This window comes from Miscanthus floridulus, chromosome 6 (genome assembly GCF_019320115.1).
Source record: "Miscanthus floridulus cultivar M001 chromosome 6, ASM1932011v1, whole genome shotgun sequence".
Taxonomy (NCBI): domain Eukaryota; kingdom Viridiplantae; phylum Streptophyta; class Magnoliopsida; order Poales; family Poaceae; genus Miscanthus; species Miscanthus floridulus.
This window is the reverse complement of record NC_089585.1, coordinates 80,093,497-80,115,304: the sequence shown is the minus strand read 5'-3', so window position 1 is coordinate 80,115,304 and position 21,808 is coordinate 80,093,497. Positions and strand designations below refer to the sequence as shown.

The window sequence follows — 21,808 nt, the reverse complement described above, 5'->3', positions numbered from 1 at the left end:
CCTGAAGAAGGTGATGCACAAGAAGACGAGGACGTGCCTGAATGGGAACTTCGAAAGAAGATTCTAATCAACATAAGGCCAGTTTGTGTTCCGGTGAAAGACGTCTCGTCGGTGTCCAAGTGGTATTCACATGACCAGTTCAAGCCTGAGAACCAAGTTAAATAAGTCCCATCATGGGGTTCTGAGGAGGCCGTAACTAGCAAACTCCACCAAATTGCAAAGCAGTATCCAAATGTTGATGACATCAAATGGTCAAAGGATTGCCCGAAAACATATGAAAGAGGAAAGCCCTTTATACCAAACCAGGACATCCGGCGCCTACCACTTGGAATGAGAAGGTTCCATAATTGGTACTTGCGTGTTCTTCCAACAAGCATAGATCTCGTACAAGCATGCTTCCCCACCGGCACATTTAGAAGCTCAGCCGGAAAAATTGTCTTTGACTTCAATGACATGCACACATGCTTTCACCTGGGAGAAATAGAGATGAATCTAATTCGCACGTGGTGCTTATAAGTCCTTGTCCTCCCAATATGATATGAATGTAATCTTTGAATTTTGTTGTAACTAACCAACACCGTGATTTGTAGAATGCAAGTGCACATTATCAAACAAATGCCAAGTCTGAAAGCTGGGTATGTAGACCCTCAAGCTATAGCCCAACCAAATTTTAATTACCCTAAACAGTGGACAGTGGATGCCAAAGAGCTAGCTGTTGCAAAGACTCTTCGAGAGAAAGAGCGCATCTGTACGGAGAAACTAAAGGAAGAGTCCCTTAAGGTTGCGGCATACATTGCTCTGGCTTTCAAAAATCTACAACAACACTCTACTATATGGCTACCATACAACTTCGAGTAAGTTCAACTATATACTTAAAGCTTTATTCGATATATTTTATTCGATGCAAAAGAGCTTATCTAGTTCTATGATTAAATCTATACAGCAACCACTAGATTTGTATAGCCGTCGATGTCGGGAGGAGCATGGCATGGGTCTTTGATTCAATAGATAAGGACCCGGCGACATACAAAGACTTCATATCGATTCTCAAGACGTATACATATCGATAATCCTCATTAGCTTATATGTTTGTATACATACTTGTAACGTTCACTTATAGATACTAACAAGTTGTATTTGCTAAAATAATTCGAACAACGCATTTAGGTTCTATGTCACTCATCATCACGGAAGGCATGATCCAGCGAGGAAGAAAAAGCTGGCTATAAAAACACTATATGCGGTAAGTGTAACTTACTTCTTCAGTACTCCGTTACATGGCTGTCAAAAGCATTACCTAACATTTTTATATGTAAAACACACAGTGCCTCAAGCAGAGGCCTGAGAGTGTACATTGTGGATACTATATATGTTCTATGATGAGTAACACCAGTGCCTACAGGAGACACCCCTTAAGGGTAAGTTTGAACCTCTTCATCAGTAGTATAAAAACTTCGTACATGGTATGAAATACTAAACCGAAACTTGTTCTCTTGTAGTGGGGAGAAGAGAAAGGAATGAAAAAAAGACCCATACAAGGATGACCAACTCTTAGAGCTCGTCGGTGACCTTTGCAACTTCATATTGGACCAGATTGTACACGTCAAAGGCGCCTACCATGACCAAGAGTCTGAGTTAGGTAGAAATCCTTAGTACCAACACCTTCGTGAGACTAAAAGGCTAGCTCTAGGAAGTTGATAACAATATTTATGGAATTTGTATATTAAATGATGGATTGTATATATCATTATGAATTGGACTTGTAATTGTAGTTTATATAATACTATTGTGCTTGAAGTCGCGTTCGGAACGTTGGTCGCGGGGCGTTCGGCAACGCGAACGTGGTTCGAAACGTTGGTCGCAGGGGCGTTCGGCAACGCGAACGCTGGATGGAATACGCGGAAACAAACAGTTCTGATAGAATTTGAATTGTAAATTTGAATTTTTTTTGCGGGAAAACATACTGTAGGGGCGGTTCTAGATTGAACCGCCCCTACAAACAGGTATTATAGAGGCGGCTGGCACTACAGCTGCCCCTACAAATCGATTTGTAGGGGCGGTTCGTAATACCAGCCGCCCCTACAAATCGATTTGTAGGGGCGGCTCAATCACCAACCGCCCCTACAAATCGATTTGTAGGAACGGCCTGGGAACCGCCCCTACAAATGCATGATTTGTAGAGACGGTTCGGTAGGGGGTGGCTGGCCAAATCGCCCCTACAAAGGGTTACCAGCCGTCCATAAAAATGCTTTTTTAGTAGTGTCCGACACCTCTTGGCCAAATTCGCCAAATGATACGAGTTTGGTTTTGTTCAATTAAGGGAGTATTTTTCTCTCACAACAAAACAGCTTCAACCGGTTTATCAGCCGGCTTTAATACCAGCTGAACAGGCCCAAGACTTCGTGATTACCAAATTTAATCAAAATGAAACATGTAGGTGATGAGTTCTTGCAGAAATAGGATTTTCCAAATGATATAGGATCATTTTGCATCATCTTGCAGAACAACGCATGAATCAGGAGAAAGGCGAGATTTAAGTATACGGAAGTCATCACCACACAAAGGTCCTCATGGATAATAGACAAACAGAAAAGAATAGTGTAATAAATATTATGGAACCACCACGATCGATCAAATTTCTTAAGAAGAATAACGCACAAACAGATAACGCCAGCACAATATAAATGCACAAATTTTATTGCAGTATTGAGTACGACAGAACCGACAAGCCAAAAGAGTTCATAACAATTGCCAGTCACCACTTTACAATGGACTAACCATACATGAAAATCGGAAAGTTTATCTCGAGAATGGGTCAAAACTGCTCAAACATTCTCCATTCAGGAGAACCGAAACTGAAACTGACGTGACTAGCCTCATGGCCAACTGTACTTATGGAAGCTGAGTTTGAGCATAATTGCCTATAAATAGTTTCATTCAACACGGTAGTAAGTTTTCTTCATATCCAGCTTTAATGCACAACACTTGAGGGCGTGGGCTTTCTTTTGCTTCATAAAGTGTAAACACCCATAAGCAGTGATTATATTATCTGTAATAAGCCTACTCGGAACAAAAGTTGATTGCTCTTCACAGATGATCTTAGGAAGCACCACTTTTTAACCTGTTGGCTACAACCTTCGACACTATCTTGAAGATAACATTGAACAGACTAATCGGTCTGATTTGACCCAACTCCTCCGATCCGGACTAGCAACCTTTGGGATTAGAACGATAAACGTATCATTTATTAGAGCCGGATCGTCTTCACCACTCAATACACACTTCTTTTCCATAGAGATCCCAATGATGCAAGAAAAAATGGGCAGGAAAACCCGCCTGAGTGGATCCATTTGATTACAAATCTAAATTGTCGCAAGGGAGGGCACGGTCTAAAGCACATCCAAGCCTGGCTTGGTGGATCCCCACACCAAGTGGGGCCAATGAAGATAAATGTTGATGCCGGAAAGCTCGGGTTACACTAGATACATGTTCAATGTTGAGACTTGCATTAAGTAGATTTGTAATCAAATAGGTTTTGTGATAATGTTAATTATGCAGTAATTGAAAATATATTATAAGTATTTATTATCAAAATATTTTTAAAAAACTGCATTCTAAATTGTAGGATTATGGTACATAATAATATAATACGAACAAAAAAACTGCATTCTAAAAAGTAGGATTATGGTACATAATAATATAATACGAACATGGTGAACAGATGGAGGGAGTAGTTAGACTGAGCAGTACCTATTTTACTGTTTATATAAAAGGATATAGGCTTCATTTGGGCCAACGTGGGCCCCGGCCTCACTGCAATTGAACAATTTCAATGAAACAAAATAAGGGCTGTGGGCCATAGCCAAGGCCCTTTTCTATTTTTTTCTAGGATATAAATTGGTTCTTTACTTTTTTTTTCCAAAAAAAAGAGAAGATTCTAAAAAGAGTTGAATTTCCCCCCCACCAATACCTAAGGACAAACTCCACGCCTATCTCATTGGTAGAAATTGATCTGAGTGTTCAAACCCAAGAAACCAAAAGAGTTGCTGTACAAAAATTATGAGTCGGATTAAATGATTTTACTACAATGGAAAAATCACCGAGCATGAAAGGAAATAAGGATTCGACACTCACTTACACGTATGGATAGAACCCATCAACGCAATGCGCATATTTTTCTGTTGGGAAGGGCTAACGTCCGGAAGTCCGACCGCCGCTCCCGCACCTACGCCGCAGCACATCCCACGCCAACGTGCCAGCACTAGCACCAGCACCCTCGATGACCCTCAACCCGACTACCACCTACGCCGAAAGCAGAGCGGAGCAGGCCACGGCAGAGCCGCTGGGGAAGATGTGGACGGTCCTTCGCCAAGCTGCTCACCTCTCGCTGGCGGCGGCGCTGGAGGCGGAGGAGACATTGTGGCGAGGCAGCAGAAGGCGATGAGGAAGATGCAACACCCAATCTACTTTTGAAACATTCAGATGCACCACTTACAACATATATCTTAAAAATAGATGAAACACTTAATGCGTATAAAACACTTGAAACCATTATAAACATACGCAACATCTAGATAAAATACTTATAACATATGTGTAAAACATATGTAACATCCAGATAAGCACACTTGCAACATATGTCTGAAAAAACAAATGAAACATTGTTTGAAAATAAAAGCTTACAACATATGTGTGCAACCATTGCAACATCATAATTTACTTCCACAACATTCATATAAAACATTTGCAACATAAACATTTGAAGCACTTGAACATGCGTTTTGCAACATGCCGGAGGCTGGGATGGTCGGTTCCAGCCTTTGGGGTCGGAGCCGGCGGCGATCGGTGGCGCGCCGCGGCGAACGAGCATCACCATCACCACCAGCACCAGGCTTGGCTCGGCCAGGCGAGCGGCACGCGCGGCGGGAGGGAGCGTGCGGTGTGAGCGACGGGCAGAGCGAGCAGCAGCAGCGCCACCAAACACCAGCTTTGCCTCGGCGGGGCGGACGACGCGACCGAGTGGACGGCGCGCCGATAGGAGGGAGCGGGTGGTGCACGCAACAGGCGAGCAAGAGGCGCGGGATGGGGCGGGCAGTAGCAGCGAGACGGAGTAGCGCGCGGCGTCTAGATAGGAGGGATGCCTGCGTCCTATTATTATCATTTCCGGTTATTGTGATGAGGCCGTACATGAGGGATAAAGCAGGAATTTTTATCGTCGCGGGAGCATTCGGACTAATCTCCAATCTATTTAGTCTGTGTCCTTGTGTATTTCAATCGGTGTATATTGATCTACAAATTCTGTGCATACCATTATTACCATGGCATTGCTATCTCGTGAACATTTTTTCTCTACCTGAAAGAGGACACCTACGAGCAACTCCCGCATGAGCACCCAAGAGAGTGTTCGGCTGGTATTATTCTGGCACTGTTTATGCTGAAATATTATGAGAGAAAAACACTGCTCCGGCTGGAAAAAAAAAAACGAACCAACCAGCCGAATATCACCAGTCGAACACAGTTCAAGTCAGAGCCCCATTTCTAATTTGGGTGCTCTCCCTACTTTTAAAGGTCTTATATCTTGTTTCCACTCCAGCAACACCACCCAAATAAAAGCCCCCAAATACATAGCAGCAAACAATGACACGAAGGACCACATGCCTGCGTCTACACTTCGTGATTGGAAGTTTGATCCCCACTTCCCGATTGAGAATGAAGCTCCGATCCATCCATACATCATCCCTGGTTCCCTGCCGTTGAAATATGGAACCGCGACATGCGAAGCTGCCCTGCCACCCTGCCAGTGCCATGAACAAGAAAAGCATGAATCCATCCGCGCGGATCTCACTCACTCGACCGGCTAAGCGCTTAACCCCGTTTTCCGTGCACGCATCGGCCCGGGCGTTGGGCACCGCGGCCTGCTCACGCGTTCGACGTGCACGCGTGAGTGGCTCGTCGGGCTGCGCCGCTTGTTGCATCACACTGTATATAGAACGACACATCCACGCACATAAAGCTACAGCATTTGCTCGTCTAGCTTGACGGTGGACCGAGACACCAGCCAGCCAGCTAGCTGCTAGCGAGCGGGCGATGGCGGGCAGGGCGCTCGGCGTTCTCCTGGCCGTGGCGGCGCTCCTCGCGGCGACGGCGAGGGCGGCGGACGACGACAAAACGCAGCCCTGGAAGTGCTTCAGGACATGCGCCAGGGGTTGCCACCACCACCACGACAACGGCTCATCTGCCACCGTGGCGGACTTCCCCTCCGGAGACGTCGCCAACGTCTTCGCCGTCTCCGCCGAGTGCAAGAACGGTTGCCAGGAGGACGCGTGCTTCAAGGACCTGCCGGCAATCAGCGACACGCAGTGCGCCATGGCCACCTGCCTCAGCCATCCGCACCGTATGTGCACAGTCAAAGACCAACAAAAAATTGATAAGCAGCAATTCAGCACGCATACATATACTATATGGTTGTCTAATTAATGCCTTACGCTGGGATCCTAGCTAATCGAGTCTCTGCCTCAGTTCACGCGTTGCTTCTCCTGCCCGTTTTATTTTACAGTTTTTTTTTGAGACTGTTTTGTTTTACAGATAGCAAAAAGAAAACGGCGTGCTTGAAGGACTGCTGCGAGAAGTGCTTCCGCAATAGCCCACCTGCGCCTGCGCCACCTACGCCTGGCCCACCTTCGCCTGGCTCGCCTACGCCTGGTCCCGGCCCGAAGCCGCCATCTCCGCCAAATTAAGCTGAAGCAATGGACAACCCTAGGAATACTTACTTATAATTCCTACATACATACAAAATAATACGTATGGGAGTACTTACTTAGAAAAAAAGGGATCTTATGACTGTTACCGGAAGTGATATTTTCTCTTGTGTTGCTATAATGGAAACCCAACTCTAAAGTTATTTGGCATCCCATTACAGTTTCAATAAAAATACTAGAAAGCACGAGAGCTTCTTTGAGAAAGTTTCGGACCCATCAACTTCTAGGAACTCTTTTGTGGATATAAGTCCCCAGGAAAGGAATGAAAATCTTCCCTTCCACCTTCCTATAAAAGGCAGGGAAGGCGAAGGAGGAGAGGACCTTTGGCTTCTCACTCATTCGGCCTGTTCGGTTGGCTGGTTCATATCGTTGCTGGTTCGTGAAGAAGTACTGTTGGCTGGTTTGTGTGAGAGAAAAATATTGTTCTGGCTGAAAATTTACGATCGTTTACGACAAGCCATAGCCAAACGAACAGGCTGATTGTTGTGTCTCTCTCAATCTCTTCACTCCCATCTCTCACATCCAAGGAAGTAGGGATATTAATAAATTCACACATGGTTATATTTGAGAATATAAGTCATCCCAAGCATTAGAGGGGTAGATATAATTAATATTATGGTTTTTAATGAAACTTTGTTATTACAGTTGGTCTATAGATTGTTATTAATGATTACGGAGAAAGTATATTGCAAATAAGAAAACAATAGATTCTTGAAGGACGTTTGGATAGGTGAGATAACAATAAGGCTACAGTTCCAAATACTTTTTTCTTTGCAAATTGCTTTGTTAGAAGTTGTCGTACCAAGAGATTCAGAACCACAACAATAGGTTGTTTACCCATTATATGCTTCAGATCCTCTTCATACTGCTCAGTTTCGGCGCCCTAGATTCTCACAGCCGTCTTGATACTATAATGGTGACACTTGTCATGCCATAGATCAAACAGTCATGAGTATGTGTTGTTTAGTGACAGTACAGCTGACACTGCATACTGCAATGCACTGTAACTCGTGCCACCATGGCGGGCGTCATCATCAGCCATTTCATCATCTTTGAAGTCAACAAGGTCAGGATGCAGGACGCACACGACCAGCATCGAGAGTGTAGCTATGGCGACTATCACTCCACCATAGTAACCTTGACCTGCTACGCTAGAATCAAAGATTTAGCTAGCAATACCCGTGGCATTCTGCGCTGCCTTTTGGCTGCATGGCAGGGCACATGATCCAAAAGAGGGTGAGGCAGAGAAGTATAGAGCCGCAATGGACCAATGAGGAAGAGAAGCATAGAGCCGCAATGGACCTGTAGTCGCTCTGGTGAATGTTGCTGCCCACCAAGAAGTTGTCGGTCGGCAGAGGCAGAGCGCGAGCCTGAGCTCGTAGAAGTCAACGGAGCAAGGAACCCGAATAACGACAAAACCATGACGCCGATCTGGATCCGGATCCTCCCTCAAAGGTTAGGGTTTCTCTTTTTAAAATATGGGATTAGGGTTGCAAACAAAGGGATCTAGGATGCAAGACAAAATGGTATAGAAGTTAGGAAGTAAACCTTCAAAACTAAATCAATGTGGTGTTACCTTGAAGAGGATGGCACCCCTCGCCGATGCCCCTTCCTGTGGAGCACCTCCCTGCCGCTGCCGATAAGATGGAGACTTCAACATGTGGAGCAGTGGCAGCAGCAACAGAGCAGATCCAGCCGCCATCGAGAATGGCCGCACCCCTGATTCATCGTGCGTGGATGAGGATAAGCGTACTCGTGCGTGATCATTGGGGTCGAGCTCACTGCTGTCTGTTGCAGACAATGACAGCACGGGGGATCCAACTTTTCGATGAGAGGATCCTCAATATCGCTAAGGCGCCTACCCGGCCTTATGCGCCCGAGCCAGGACCACCACCCGTTCGTGTCAGTGTGGCTCCTATCTTCTTGCTTCGTCCATGGGGCTCTGTTGTTGTTGCCATGCCCGCTCGGCCTTCGCGGCGGTGTGTCACACCAGCAGGATGGCGTCCTCCACATGCTATTAGTCCTGGCACGCAAGCGCCAACCGCTCTCTGCGACAGTCAAGAGCAAGCAGGTGAACGGCTCCTGCTTCTGGTGAAGATTTCAGCGGCAATTCCGCCCAGGCTCGTATAAATGGCTTAATTGAAGATAAAAAGGTAGATTCATATGCTCAACTGATAACATTGCATTTATTTTAATTTATATTTATTGAAAATTTATTATCTAAAAAAATTATTGAAAATTGGGCGTTAGAGAAAACTACCTTACTTCTGGAAACTGGAATGGTCGCACAACAATGTAGCATGATGTGGCTAGCAAGAGGACAGAATAGGGACAACTGCATTTTGGACCGGCGGGTCCGAACAACGACCTCTCAGCAAACATCAATGCTACGAAATTATGAGGTGGAGTGGCATGCGTACAACTAATCTCTACTTTGTTAAATTAAAACTAATCTCTACTCCTAATTAGTACCTATATCTACTAAATACTGTGGGCCATTGGGGGGTGGCCTGTAAGCCTGGGCAAAATACCCGATACCCATTACCCGTACCCGAATTACCCGAACCCGGACCTGAATTACCCGAACCCGAGGTACCCGATCTCAAATTCGGATAGCGATTTTGATTACCCGAAATTAGTTTGGGTAATTCGGGTAATATCCCCCGGTACCCAAACTACCCGAACTACCCAAAGATTTGTTTTGTCTTTGTATTCATCATGTGTTGTTAGCAGAACCATTTAACTTATCACTTTATTAGAATATAATTCTCTCTATTTGAATGAGTGACTGTAATATATTATTCTTTACAAATTGCTATTGAAATTCTATACAAATTGTTGCTGAAATTATGTATAGATCGCTACTGAAATTTAGTGTAGTTTGTTGTTTTCTGTAAATTTGGGTATATCGGGTAATACCCGAACCCGAACCCAAATTATCGGGTACCCGAATTTGCGGGTAGTGTTTTTTCGGGGGTAATATCGAGTAGCAATTTTTATTATCCGAATTTTGAATTACCCGAATTACCCGACCTAAAAAAATCAGGTAACCCGAACGCCCAGGCTTAGTGGCCTGACCCCCCTGCGCGCCCCCTTGTCTCCGCCCCTGGTTGAGCAAGCCCCAAACACAAGAGGTGCTTTAAAAGAGCACTGCATCATCAAGCGTAGACCACTTGTACAGAGGGACTCAGGGAGCAAGTCTGGTTGCATGGCCAATGCTTCTTAATCATGACCAAAGGAGGCATAATTAATGGCGTATCATAACATACCCGATCGCAATTTGTTTCAAAGAAAAAAAATTCAGGTATACTTTTTTTAGATAACGGATGAGAGAACTCACGGCTTCATTCTCTCTTTTTTTTTTAAAGTCAGTCCACCATTACTAAAATGAAAAGCAGTAGCTAACCCTGCTCAAGCATAACCAAGAAAAAAAGTTCAACATTATTGACCAATTCTACAAATAAATTTCCATCCATGACAAATAAAGAAAGTGCATTGCCGTGGTCTTAAGAGAACGTACGGCACGCTTATTTTGGACTTCACATTTATGCAACTACGTCTCCCTAGAGATGTAGAAAAGATTTTTGATGGCATTTGCCAAATTGCACTATCAATCAGTCCCAATTTTCCATGTTGTAACATCCTTGCTTGAAAACTCCTAGAGGTACCTACATGTGCGCACATTGGCGTTGCTTCCATCACTTGAAGTAGCTGCGAAAAGCAAGTGAAATTCAGCCTTGATGATGTGATCTAGTGGTCCTGTTCCACGCTACCATGAGAACTCATTTGTTTTAGATTAACCACCAATATGGAGCTTTATAAATGGTTAGATCTGATCAACAAAGGTCATTGTTTAAAGCGGCTTCATTCCGTCCAATTATGGTTATCTTATCGATCAGCCTACTAGCCTAATAAGCCAGCGTGCATTTAGGATTTTAGGTTGAGCCTCTCGTCTATATTGTAGAAGAACTCGTTTTGTGCATTCAACTAGGCCCACTTTCAACGACCACAAACATCATCCTCTTCTTGTGCGATCAGATAACATAACATGTTTTTCATCCTCTCATATACTGATTATATATCATCTGCTCACTCTGCCTACCTCAACCCTTTCCCCCAACCCACCCACTGACACCATAGCCACATGTGTGCACACGTACACTCGCCAACGCCGTCCTATGCCGGTTAATAAGTCATCCACCGTCGGTCTATCGCTACACTTGCTCAGGCATCTTGCCTACCAGCCTTTTGCTCTCATAACCCCTTAAAGCCATTGGGAAAAGGAGCATCCCATTAACCCTAAACCATAAAGCTTAGCCCTAATGGCTCCCGGTGGCGATGAGCTACGATTTACACTTATGAGGATGTCTGAACATGTGACGACAACTAGGATTAGGGTTTGCACATAAAAGGAGGCGGAAGAGGACGCGTCAACAAAACAGAGAATAGAGTGAAGAGGACGCGTCAAAAAAACGGAGAATAGAGTGAAGAATCCAATGATCCTAATCACTATGAGTGTCAATCATGCTTCTTTAGTTGAGAAAAATTTATTGGTAAAAGTAAGGAGGAGAAATGGATATCCATACGGTGATAGGGTCATCAATTTGCACTCCTAAATGCAAATCTAAGATGATTGATGATGCTTTTATCTATATTTGTCAAATTATTTATGATTTCATGAGAATTAGTAATCCGATGATTTTCTAGCATTATATTATATATTTATATTATTAGCTTCTTATAGTGATGAGTGCTGACATGTAGAAATTGCATTAACTAATTAGTTATATAAAAGCTTTTGACAATGATTTTCACATGTTTCTTTTGCTACGCTGACTAAACTAACCAACATAGGCTCAGTTTGGATCAACTATTTTTTTTTCATAAGCTGCAATAACCGGAGGGAACCAGCTAGTAGTTTTTTTTTTAAAGTTGAGTAGCTAGTTAAATTGTTTAAAATAGGTTATATGTTGGACTATAAACTGGACTGTTCAGATTAGCTAGAGCTTTTCTTTTTGGAGCTAACAATTTATTTTAGTCGTTCCAAATAGCGCCTTACATGTGAATACAATACTCGTGGAATTGAGAGTGCATTTAGCAGGTTGAAAGTCTTATCCAAATTGACGCAAAGTTTAATAATTTCTGTTCTGTCGCGTGTGTGTTGTCAACTTGTCATGAGAGGTCGAACGTCCTTTTGAAGGTCATCGAAATTCTCCGACAACTTCTTTTTCACGATAAGCAAAAGTTTTGCGCATCTTTGTATTAAGATCGAGAAATAGTAAAAGTTACGACAACGCGTCACGAACATGGCACACTAGGGAGGTTAATGTTATATAATCGGCTTTGTCCTCCCTATCATATGGAGATCACGGGTTATTACTCGCTAATCGTACTACCTAGCCATCATCGGCGATCAGAAGCGCTAGCTTGCGCGGCGCCTCAGTCGCTCTCCTTATGGGCTTGGGAAAAGCTATCGCATTGCATCAACATGTGAGGAGTTGAGCTGGTCGATGAAGATACTGTCGCAGGTGTTATTGGTTGCCATGGAATATTTCGTCTATCCGAGGAATCTCTTCCGCTTCATCATCAGCACCTCTCATCCTCCAACGAATTCTTTTTGAACACCAGAAGATGTCCACAAATTCGGAGAAAACTTAACTTCTTTCCTCCATTGGAAGTTTGGAACCGGCCCACGACGTTTGAAAGACTTCTAATTCATTCGAAAGCCAACTGGATCATGCTCATGCACCGTTAAATTATGAGTCTGGCGGATTTCGAAGTTGGATCATGAGCAAAAGTTGAAATTAATTAGCAAACGAAAACGACACCGACAGAACTGAGACAAGTTCACATGCACCTTACATGAGGAGTAGTGACGAGGAAAGCACACGAACGCGCAAGGCATGCGTGCGAACCGCAAAGCTGCTAAGCATTGCCAGTGCCACGAACAAGAAAAGCATGAATCCGCGCGGATCGGCCCAGTCGTTCAGCTCGGCGCACTCCGAAGTACCGATTCATCAGTTGCTGTTTTCCGTGCACGCAGCATCAGTCAGGCCCCGAGCTGAGCCGGGTGCCACGGCCTCACGCTTTCAGTATGCACGCATGGCGCGTCGCGCACGCAGCGGCAGCAGCGCCGCAGCATGTATATATAGGGCCCGAAGGGAACACCATGCATCCCAGGCACAGAGCTGCGCGCGGCAGTTAAAGTTCATCAGCTCACCTTGGACGGCCGACCGAGAGGGACCAGCTAAGATAGCAATCGAGCGATGGCGGGCTACAAAGCGCCGGGCAGGGCGCTCGGCGTCGTCCTGGCTGTCGCGGCGCTCCTCGCCGCGGCGGCGAGTGCGGTGGACGACGAGCACATGTACCACTGGAAGTGCTTCAAGTCGTGCACGGGGACCTGCCACGACGAGGACGCCGCCGCCGTTGACGACGTCGTCGCCGCCAAGGACGGCCACCGCCACTCCGGCGGCAAGTGCAAGGACAGGTGCCTCAGCGAGTGCTTCGAGGACCTGCCGGCCCAATGCTACCACCAGTGCGTCGTCACCAACTGCCTCTGCTTCCCACCCTGTATGTGCACACCACAGTCGTCAAGATCCATATATACATTATTTATTTCTGGAATCCTAATCACATACTATCTATCCACGTTGCTTTATTTCTGTATGTAATCCATTTTGCAGTTAGCAAAGAGAAAACGACGTGCCTGAAGAGCTGCTGCGAGAAATGCTTCCACCACGGCCCGCCAGCGCCTGGTCCTGGCCCGAAGCCGAGGCCGCCATCGCCTGGTCCTCCGAAGCCACCAGCGCCGAGGCCGCCAGCGCCAAAGCCACCGACGCCCAAGGCGCCGCCACCGCCCAAGAAGCCGTGTCCCTGTCCCCCCGGCAGCGACGAGGTGAACAACAACTGATACGATGGATCCTCCGGTCATCAGAATAATTCATATGCTTACTTCACTTAAGTACGTGTGTACGTACGTACGTCGGCACATCAAGTGGGTCCCACCCACTATATACGACGCATATATTGTACGCAGTGGGACTGTGGGAGTGCCAGTGTAGTTAATTGATGCGAGCAAGGAAGCAATGCTATCTCCGTACGTTGCTCTATACTGGCATACACCATATGGCCTGATAGTAGTTCTATAAATGAACGCATACGTGATGTACTGAAATTTATCTTCTATATAGTGCGCAGAGCCACAACGCGCATATGTATAATAACACACACATGTATTCAAGTTTACCCTCTTGTCCGAGCTTTTAGTTCACTCGATTTAATATAAGTAGGTGCGAACTCTCCTCTGAATTGATCGAAATAAGAGTTTACCCTCTTGTTCTTTTTTTTTCCTTCTCTTTTGCAAAAGCCCTCTTGGTCTTTGATGGACACAAATCGGTGTACTCCATCCGCCCACAAAAGAATATAATTATGGGATCCGTACCGGTCAACTTTGCTCAACTTTGACTAAGTTTATAGTAAATAGTATTAGCATTTATGTCATCAAATAAATTCATGATGAAAATATATTCTATAATTAATCTAATGATACTTATTTTATATAAAAAATGTTAGTCCTTTTTAATATAACTTCAGTCAAAGTTCAAATTGGTTGACTCCTCGATAAGTGAGAATTGCATGCTTTTGTGGACGGAGGGAGTAACTAGAAAAGATACACTGTACATCCTTTGTCCCCAAATAATGTTTTTTTTAGCTATGAATGTTGTCTAAATCCATAGTTAAAATAACACTTTTTTGGAACGAAACTGACTAGGTGTCCTATTTGCGCTGAAAACAAGGCACCATGCTTCCGATTTAGTAGGCCGGTGAGCATGACGGGCCTTCCCATAAGAGCAAGTATAATAGCAGGTTGTAAGCCGACTAAATACTGATGTGGAGGAGAAAGAGGAGGAGAGAGAGGAGAAGCAGGCTGTAAGCTTACAGCCGGCTTGGGCACAACAACCAAGAAAGTCTGTGAGAGAGACAAGTGTGCCATGTATTAACTGTAAAGAGCCAACTACTATATGAGTGGGCTGAGAGAAGGCTGCAAGGAACCTTACAGCCAGCAAGCCGACTGTATTATTAGCCTTGCTCTAAGGCTAAATCTGGGCAAATCGATTCAGTTGATTTATTTTTTCCTGAAAAAATATTATTGTTCGAATATGTTCTCATTTCTGGTCTTTATATAGTAGCAAAGTTTGCCACTAGGAGTTCCCAAGTCAGTTATGAGTTCAGGTGTTCGAATTAATTTAGAAAACCATATGTTGCCAAACTGTTTTTTAATCGGTGAGATGACTGCTGTGTACCTTCAGTTTATGAGGCCCTTTTAAAAAAAAAATTCAAAACCGGTTCAAAATGCATGTGCGCCAGTTATATGATCAATATATCTAGCAAAAGCCTACAAGTAGACAACCTTGGGAGGTTGCTTCCTCCAGTTAAATTTTGAAGTAAAAAACAACACAGAGCGTAAACTATACAAGCTACAAGGCTCGGCGTTACGTTAAATTCCCTAGGCCAGTTAAATGTTGGGCATGGCGTGGAACGATCCGAACTGGGGTCACTAAATCTTCCGCTGCACCATGGGAACCAGATCCATGTCACGGTTGTTACATGTCTTTGTCTGGGTGCAACGCTACATGTTTCTGCAGCAGCATGATGTATGGCTTTCCCTGTGTGATGTGGCTGTTTACTCAGACAGGTTCAGCATGAAGCGCCGCCAGCTTGTCTTACATTTAGTGTTGACAATGTGAGTTGTGCTTGTGCATGCCATGTTTCTTGAGATCATGTATCAGATGAACTTTTGACAGGCCAATTTCTGGGAATTCACTACTCGTAATTCTATTGTTTTTTTTTTGGGAATCGTAATTCTATTGTTGGTCATATCTCTCATATGTGTTTCAGTTTGTCCCTTTTTCTTTCTTTCTCTTGCTCCTGCACTTGACCAGAAAACTAATGTTTTGATAGTTGCTCTTGCAACAGCTGTAAGTTTAATTTGATAAGCTGTGGAAGATGGTTTTGCAAGACTGTGTTATCATGCCCAAGAGAAGACTAGAGCTGCAGATTTGATAGAATTGATTCAAATAACGACAAACATAGATATGTGCTGATAAATTCAAAGATGAGTAGAGACCTTGCAATCAATACAACAATACTCCACCATCTAGTATTAAAATTTATAACATTCACATGCAGAGTTTTCTTTAATTATGACCTGAACTAGATACTCATACACATCGCATAGGAATCAAGAAATGCAGTACTCCTCTCAGAAAGAAAAGAAGAAAAAGAAATAATGCAGTACTTCTTGAGTTCTTCTCAAGAAGCATTTTGATCCAACGTTGGGTTTTTGTCTCCTGAGATAATGAAACAAATAGGCGTCTGAGATTTAGCCTCACCCTTCTTCAGTTCCTGTCAAATACGTAGCATATATCGTTTTTTTCCTTCTGGAAGGTGAGAACTTCAAATGTGAGGAATGTCAGTTGGCCCGGTCTGTGTCTAGGAACCGCTTGACAGTTCACACACTTCCTGCATGCTACAACACTGCAGCCTCATGCGTTCCACACGCGCGAAAATGGCGCTGCCTATGGAACAGCACAGGCACTGCAGGATGCGGCTACCTCTAGCTAGCTCTGGGGCAGCAGTACATATGCGAGCAGCTCGGCGCGAGGCCACAGGTACCCATCGCCATCGATCCATCGCGTTAGCTGCACCTCCCCTTGGAGGTCGCGGCCAGCACAATGGCGTGCTCCAAGGCGGTGCTGCTCGCCGCCCTCCTTGCCGTCGCAGCGCTCTCCTCCGCCGCGGCGTGGGAGGACTACGACCACCACATGTACCACAAGTGCTACAGGTCCTGCATGAGGAAGTGCGACGACGACTACGACGACGACGACGATGATGCCTTCAAGAATGGCATCCGCCCCGTTGCAGTCTCCGTGTCCGATGATGATCACGACCATGACGACCACCACGATCATGACGACCACGACCATGACGACCACGACCATGATGACCACCACGACGACCATGGCGAACACCATGACGATGATGACGACGACGACGATGACGACGACGACGACGACGACTACGATGAGTGCCGGGTGGAGTGCACCGAGGACTGCATCGACTACGTGCCCGGCATTTGTTACCACCACTGCGTCTCCCGCTCCTGTCTTTACTTGCCACCATGTACGTTCATTGCTAGGATATAAACTTCTGAACTCCTACTCCTGATCAATTTCAATTAAACCCTTGACCCTTTTAATGCATTTGTTGTGTTTCTATCTGACTACAGATAGCTACCGGAGAACGGCTTGCTTCCATCGATGCGGCCACAGATGCTACCACCATGGCCACCACCATCATCACCATCACCACCACCACCACAACGACTATGACGATGACGATGACGATGATGATGATGATGATGATGACCACCACGATGGCCCAACACCAAGCCCACCTAAACCTGGACCCAAGCCGAAACCACCCAAGCCAGGGCCAACGCCCAAGCCACCGAGGCCTAGTCCAACGCCGGAGACACCGCCCATACAGCAGAAGCCCAGACAGCCAAGCACCCCGAAGCCACCACAAAAGCCGACACCGCCTAGTACACCGAAGCCACCACCAAAACCGGCATCACCGAGTACACCGAAGCCACAACCGAAGCCGTCCACACCGTCTAGTACCCCGAAGCCACCACTAAAGTTTGTAGCGCCAAGTATCCCGAAGCCGGCACCGTCGAGTACCACAAAACCACCACCGAAGCCGACAACGTCTAGTACATGGAAACCACCACTAGAGTCAGTAGCACCCCCGAAACCACCACTGAAGCAGACAAATCCAACACCAGAACTGGCATTGTCCAATACTCCGAAGTCACCAAAGCCACCAGCACCGCCCAGTAGACCAAAGCCACCTCATAGTGCACCGAAGCCACCGGCACCGCCCAGTACACCGAAGCTAGCAACTCCTAAGCCGCTGAAGCCTTCACCGAGGAGCCAAAGCTAGGAGTGCCTAAACCGGGACCGAAGCCATCTGCACCGCCATCAGATACCTGCCTCAGGCTACCCACAACAGTTGATGGATAACTCATTTCATGACTGGACGACATACACATGATTAAACTGAGATTGTTACTGATTACTTTATTCAGTAGAAGTATGAGAGGATTATATATATCTCAATTGGTAGATGTAAATTGGGCATAAATAAACCCAATATAACAAGCCTAGTTCTATGGGTCCATGTCTGCATGATGTACTGAAGGGTCGGTCATATTATAGGGTACGAATTGCATAATCCTATGTTCTCCATCTTTTATTCACAAAGTGGCGAGGATCAGGGTACGAGACTACAGAGGATGTATATATATGGTATATTAGGCGGTGGTGACAACGCCATCTCCTAGGCCACATCCCACATGACGTTGGACAGTGGTGATATCATTTCGCACCCCCACTCCTTCTTTATTCATCCATCATAGTGGGCAATGGTTCCTTTCTTCCCCTTAGGCCAACTTTGGCAGCAGGGGATCCCGGAGGGTTCCCGGTCGTTTCCCCGTGGAGGAAGTCCCCGCGGAAAATTTTCACGCACCGGCACTCCGACTTGTTTGGAAGCACGCGAATCAGGGGTCTCCGCCCCGCAGGAGCCGGATTTTGACGGGAAACCTGTCCGGCCTCGTCACATCGGGCGGCATTCTCCGCCGACTCGACTCGTCTCTCCTCTCTTTCTCGCGACTCGCCTCGACTCTCCTCCGCCACCGCCCCTCCGCCCTCACCTCGACTCTCCTCTTCCATCCCCGTCACCATCCTAGCCACCGTCCCCTTCCGAACCATCGTCGTCCCCGCCTCCACATTGGTTCCGTCCCCTCGCGGGTGAGACGTGACCGCCGCAGCAGCTGAAAGGTGGGCTCCAAGATCCACTCCAGTTCTTCCCGGATTTGTCTTCCCTCCGAACAAAGGAAGGCAGTCTCGATCTGGTATGCATCCACTTGGATTGTTGTCCTCATCTGTGATGTGCTTGTTTCATGGTTGAACCACTTTGCTTGCTTCGATCCGGTTGATCTAGGGTTCACTAAATTGTTGATTCACAGGTGCCCAAATATAGTCGATCTAGGGTTTCGGTAGATTATTGATTCTCAGGTTTGGTTCTGGTAGTGTGCTGTCTTGTTTCTTGGATTTCTTGTTTCTAGAACTAACTGGTTCTGGTAGATCCAGTTTACTGGTTCATGAATGCACTTGCTGCTACTAGCTTCAGTAATATGATGCAGAGGCCAAGTGATGCTCTTGAGCTGACAACTGACTGTACATAATAATTGCAATTTAATAGATTGATATCTTTAGACAATCCAGCAACACTGAATTTACACATTTCGTGGAGGTTGTTGAGGTCTGACTATGACTTCAGTTCCTGATTTGCGCATGAAAATTGTTAATGCACCTGATTTGTGCATTGCTTTAGCACCATTGGAGTGTTTAATTATAGCTATGAAAAGTATGAGCTTTTACTAAATAAATTAAGGCTGATTGGTCCTTGTTCTCTCAAATAATGTTGATTGACTGTCCAACAATAATTTTATTTTTTTAGAGGAAGCAATAATTTTCCTTTTTTTAAGGAAGCAATAATTTCTTTCCATCTTGTGTAGGGACAGTTCTGAAAAGAGGCTGTTGTTTGCGTTTAGTGGATGACCAGTACTCTAGAATCAGATTGATTTGTGTGGTAGGCATATATATAGATACAAAACTATGTCTAAATTTGTGAATCAGATTGATTTGTTTGGCAGGCATATATATAGATACAAAACTATGTCTAAATTTGGCTATAATTTTTCTTGTCAGTCCTTCTATTCTAAAAAAATAATGCATACATGCCTGGATGAGTAGGTGCTACTGTAGAATGCTATAAATATGATTAGGTGCTGCCGTAGAATGTTATAGAAAATGATTAGGTACTTCTGACTTCTTTAGATTTTTAATACTTGTTTTCTCTACTGGTTTATATATGTAAATGTAATAATATAATTTCATATATGTAACACTAGATGGCTTCTTGGGAGGAGCTTGCTAGGAATTTTTGGTTGGAAGAGGAAGAAGAAGATGAGGAGCTATTCTTTGTTCTTCTCCCTGTTGTAATGCCCTTTCTCGACGAAGAGAAAACACCTGAGCATACCTCTTCTGTTCCTAGTGCTAAAAAGGTTAAAGAGATCCTCGAAGGACACGAGAATTGGTGCAAGGAAGAATTTAGGATGGAGGCTGAAATATTTAGAATTATAGCAAACTTTCTTAGGGCTGAGAACTTGCTATGTGACACACGTGGTATGAAGATTGAGGAGCAACTTGGTCTTTTTTATGTTCATGCTCTCTCATAATGCAAGCACAAATAGACTAAAGGAGTTTCAACATAGTGGTGAGACAGTGCATAGGAAAATAAATGAGGTCTTCAATATCATTCCAACATTAACCCAAAAATTCATCAGACTTTCGAATCCAAGCCACACACACGTGAAGATTACATGTGACCCTAGGTTTATACCATTCTTTCAGGTCAGTTCATACATACAGTACACTTTCCTTAATACCATTCCTAAATACAATCCAAAACTTTAGTATTTTTTCTTACCTGCAGAACTGCATCGGTGCTATTGATGGTACGCACGTCCCTATCACAATTGGACAAGACAATGTCAGTCCATATAGAAATAGGAAAGGGACACTATCGCAGAATGTAATGTTTTCTTATGATTTCGACCTGAAGTTCACTTTCATCTCATCTGGTTGGGAAGGATCCGCATCTGATGTAGGAGTGTTGCGGTCTGCTCTTGGCAAGGGATTTACTGTGCCGACAGTCAAATTCTATCTTGTAGACAGTGGATATGCAAACACACCATCATTCCTTGCTCCCTACCGAGGAGTTAAGTATCATCTCAGTGAGTTCAAGAGACGAGGTCAGAGGGGAAATGCATATGCCAACTACAAAGAATTGTTCAATCATCGGCATGCGATTCTTCAAAACCACATTGAGAGGGCCTTTGGGGTTCTCAAAAAGCGGTTTCCAATTCTGAAAGTGGGGACACATTACCCAATTGAATGTCAAGTTAAGATTCCAGTTGCTGCTGCTGTGTTTCACAATATCATTAGAGGGTTGAATGGGAGTGAAGAGTGGCTAGACATCCTACCTGATAATATCAACCCATCAAATTATGTCAACATGCCAGAGGGAGACACTAACTACCCAAGTGAGATGAAATCAAACGATGGAAATACCCTACGAGACCAGATAGCCCATCAGATGTGGGCTGCCTACAATGTGTAGGATAGTAGTGTTTGGAATGTAATTTAATAATACTTTGTATCTCTTTATGAGTCATGTATTTCTGTAATACTTTGTTTTTGATTTATGAGTTATGAGTTATGTATTTCTGTAATAACAAAGTATTTATGTAATACTTTGTCTTGATGATGAGGCCTAAATGTTGTGCTACTTTCACCTTGTAAAATTAGATTTGACTTGCTTACAATATTTGTGTTATCATGCTCAAAAAATATTTGTGTTATCATGCTCAAAAAATATTTATGTTATCTTCTATCATGCTTTGGAACACATACACCCTATCCTATATTCTCACAATCCTGAATTATTTCTTGTAGCAATGTCGAAGGAAAGGGCTACATGGAACTGGAGATATGAGAAAGGGCTTGTTAACACTATAAGAGACCATGTGAACATCCCAATGTTCAGGGGTCAGAATGGATGGACTAGAGATGGTTGGAGAAGTATCTCAGAAAAGTTTAACCAGATGTTTCCTTTTGCACACTTCACAAAGCAACAGCTACAAGAGAAGGAAAAGGAGTTAAAGGGTAGTTAGAAGGCGATACATGTAGCGAGACAGGAAAGTGGTGTTGGTTGGAATGACTCATTGGCCATGGTCATTGTGGAACCAGAAAAATGGAAGAAACTGATCAGTGTAAGAATTTTTCACTGAACCAAAAAATTGCTGCCATATTCTGGTTGCAAGAACTAACTATGCTGTTGTCTTGGTATTAAATAGGATAATA

General features: G+C 44.6%; 2 protein-coding genes and 1 pseudogene across 2 annotated transcripts; all 3 read left to right on the top strand.

Annotated features, from left to right (window-relative positions):
• The first annotated feature begins 6,042 nt into the window (after positions 1-6,042).
• On the top strand, positions 6,043-6,901 carry LOC136458448 (uncharacterized). Its single transcript, XM_066458385.1, has 2 exons — positions 6,043-6,394; positions 6,586-6,901. The coding sequence occupies exons 1-2, from the start codon at positions 6,088-6,090 to the stop codon at positions 6,735-6,737; spliced, it is 459 nt and encodes a 152-aa protein (XP_066314482.1). The 5' UTR covers positions 6,043-6,087; the 3' UTR covers positions 6,738-6,901.
• Positions 6,902-12,924: 6,023 nt separating this feature from the next.
• Positions 12,925-14,003, top strand: LOC136458447 (uncharacterized; annotated as a pseudogene).
• A 2,426-nt stretch (positions 14,004-16,429) lies between these two features.
• Positions 16,430-18,053, top strand: LOC136458446 (formin-like protein 14). Its single transcript, XM_066458384.1, has 2 exons — positions 16,430-16,940; positions 17,047-18,053. Exons 1-2 carry the CDS (start codon positions 16,493-16,495, stop codon positions 17,760-17,762), a joined length of 1,164 nt encoding a protein of 387 aa, XP_066314481.1. The 5' UTR covers positions 16,430-16,492; the 3' UTR covers positions 17,763-18,053.
• The last annotated feature ends 3,755 nt before the right edge of the window (positions 18,054-21,808 follow it).

Coding starts and splice junctions, on each gene's coding strand:
- LOC136458446 (XM_066458384.1), top strand. CDS start 16,493: ATGGCGTGCTCCAAGGCGGTGCTGCTCGCCGCCCTCCTTGCCGTCGCA. Junction 16,941..17,046: donor CTGTCTTTACTTGCCACCAT/GTACGTTCATTG, acceptor ATCTGACTACAG/ATAGCTACCGGAGAACGGCT.
- LOC136458448 (XM_066458385.1), top strand. CDS start 6,088: ATGGCGGGCAGGGCGCTCGGCGTTCTCCTGGCCGTGGCGGCGCTCCTC. Junction 6,395..6,585: donor CTGCCTCAGCCATCCGCACC/GTATGTGCACAG, acceptor TTTGTTTTACAG/ATAGCAAAAAGAAAACGGCG.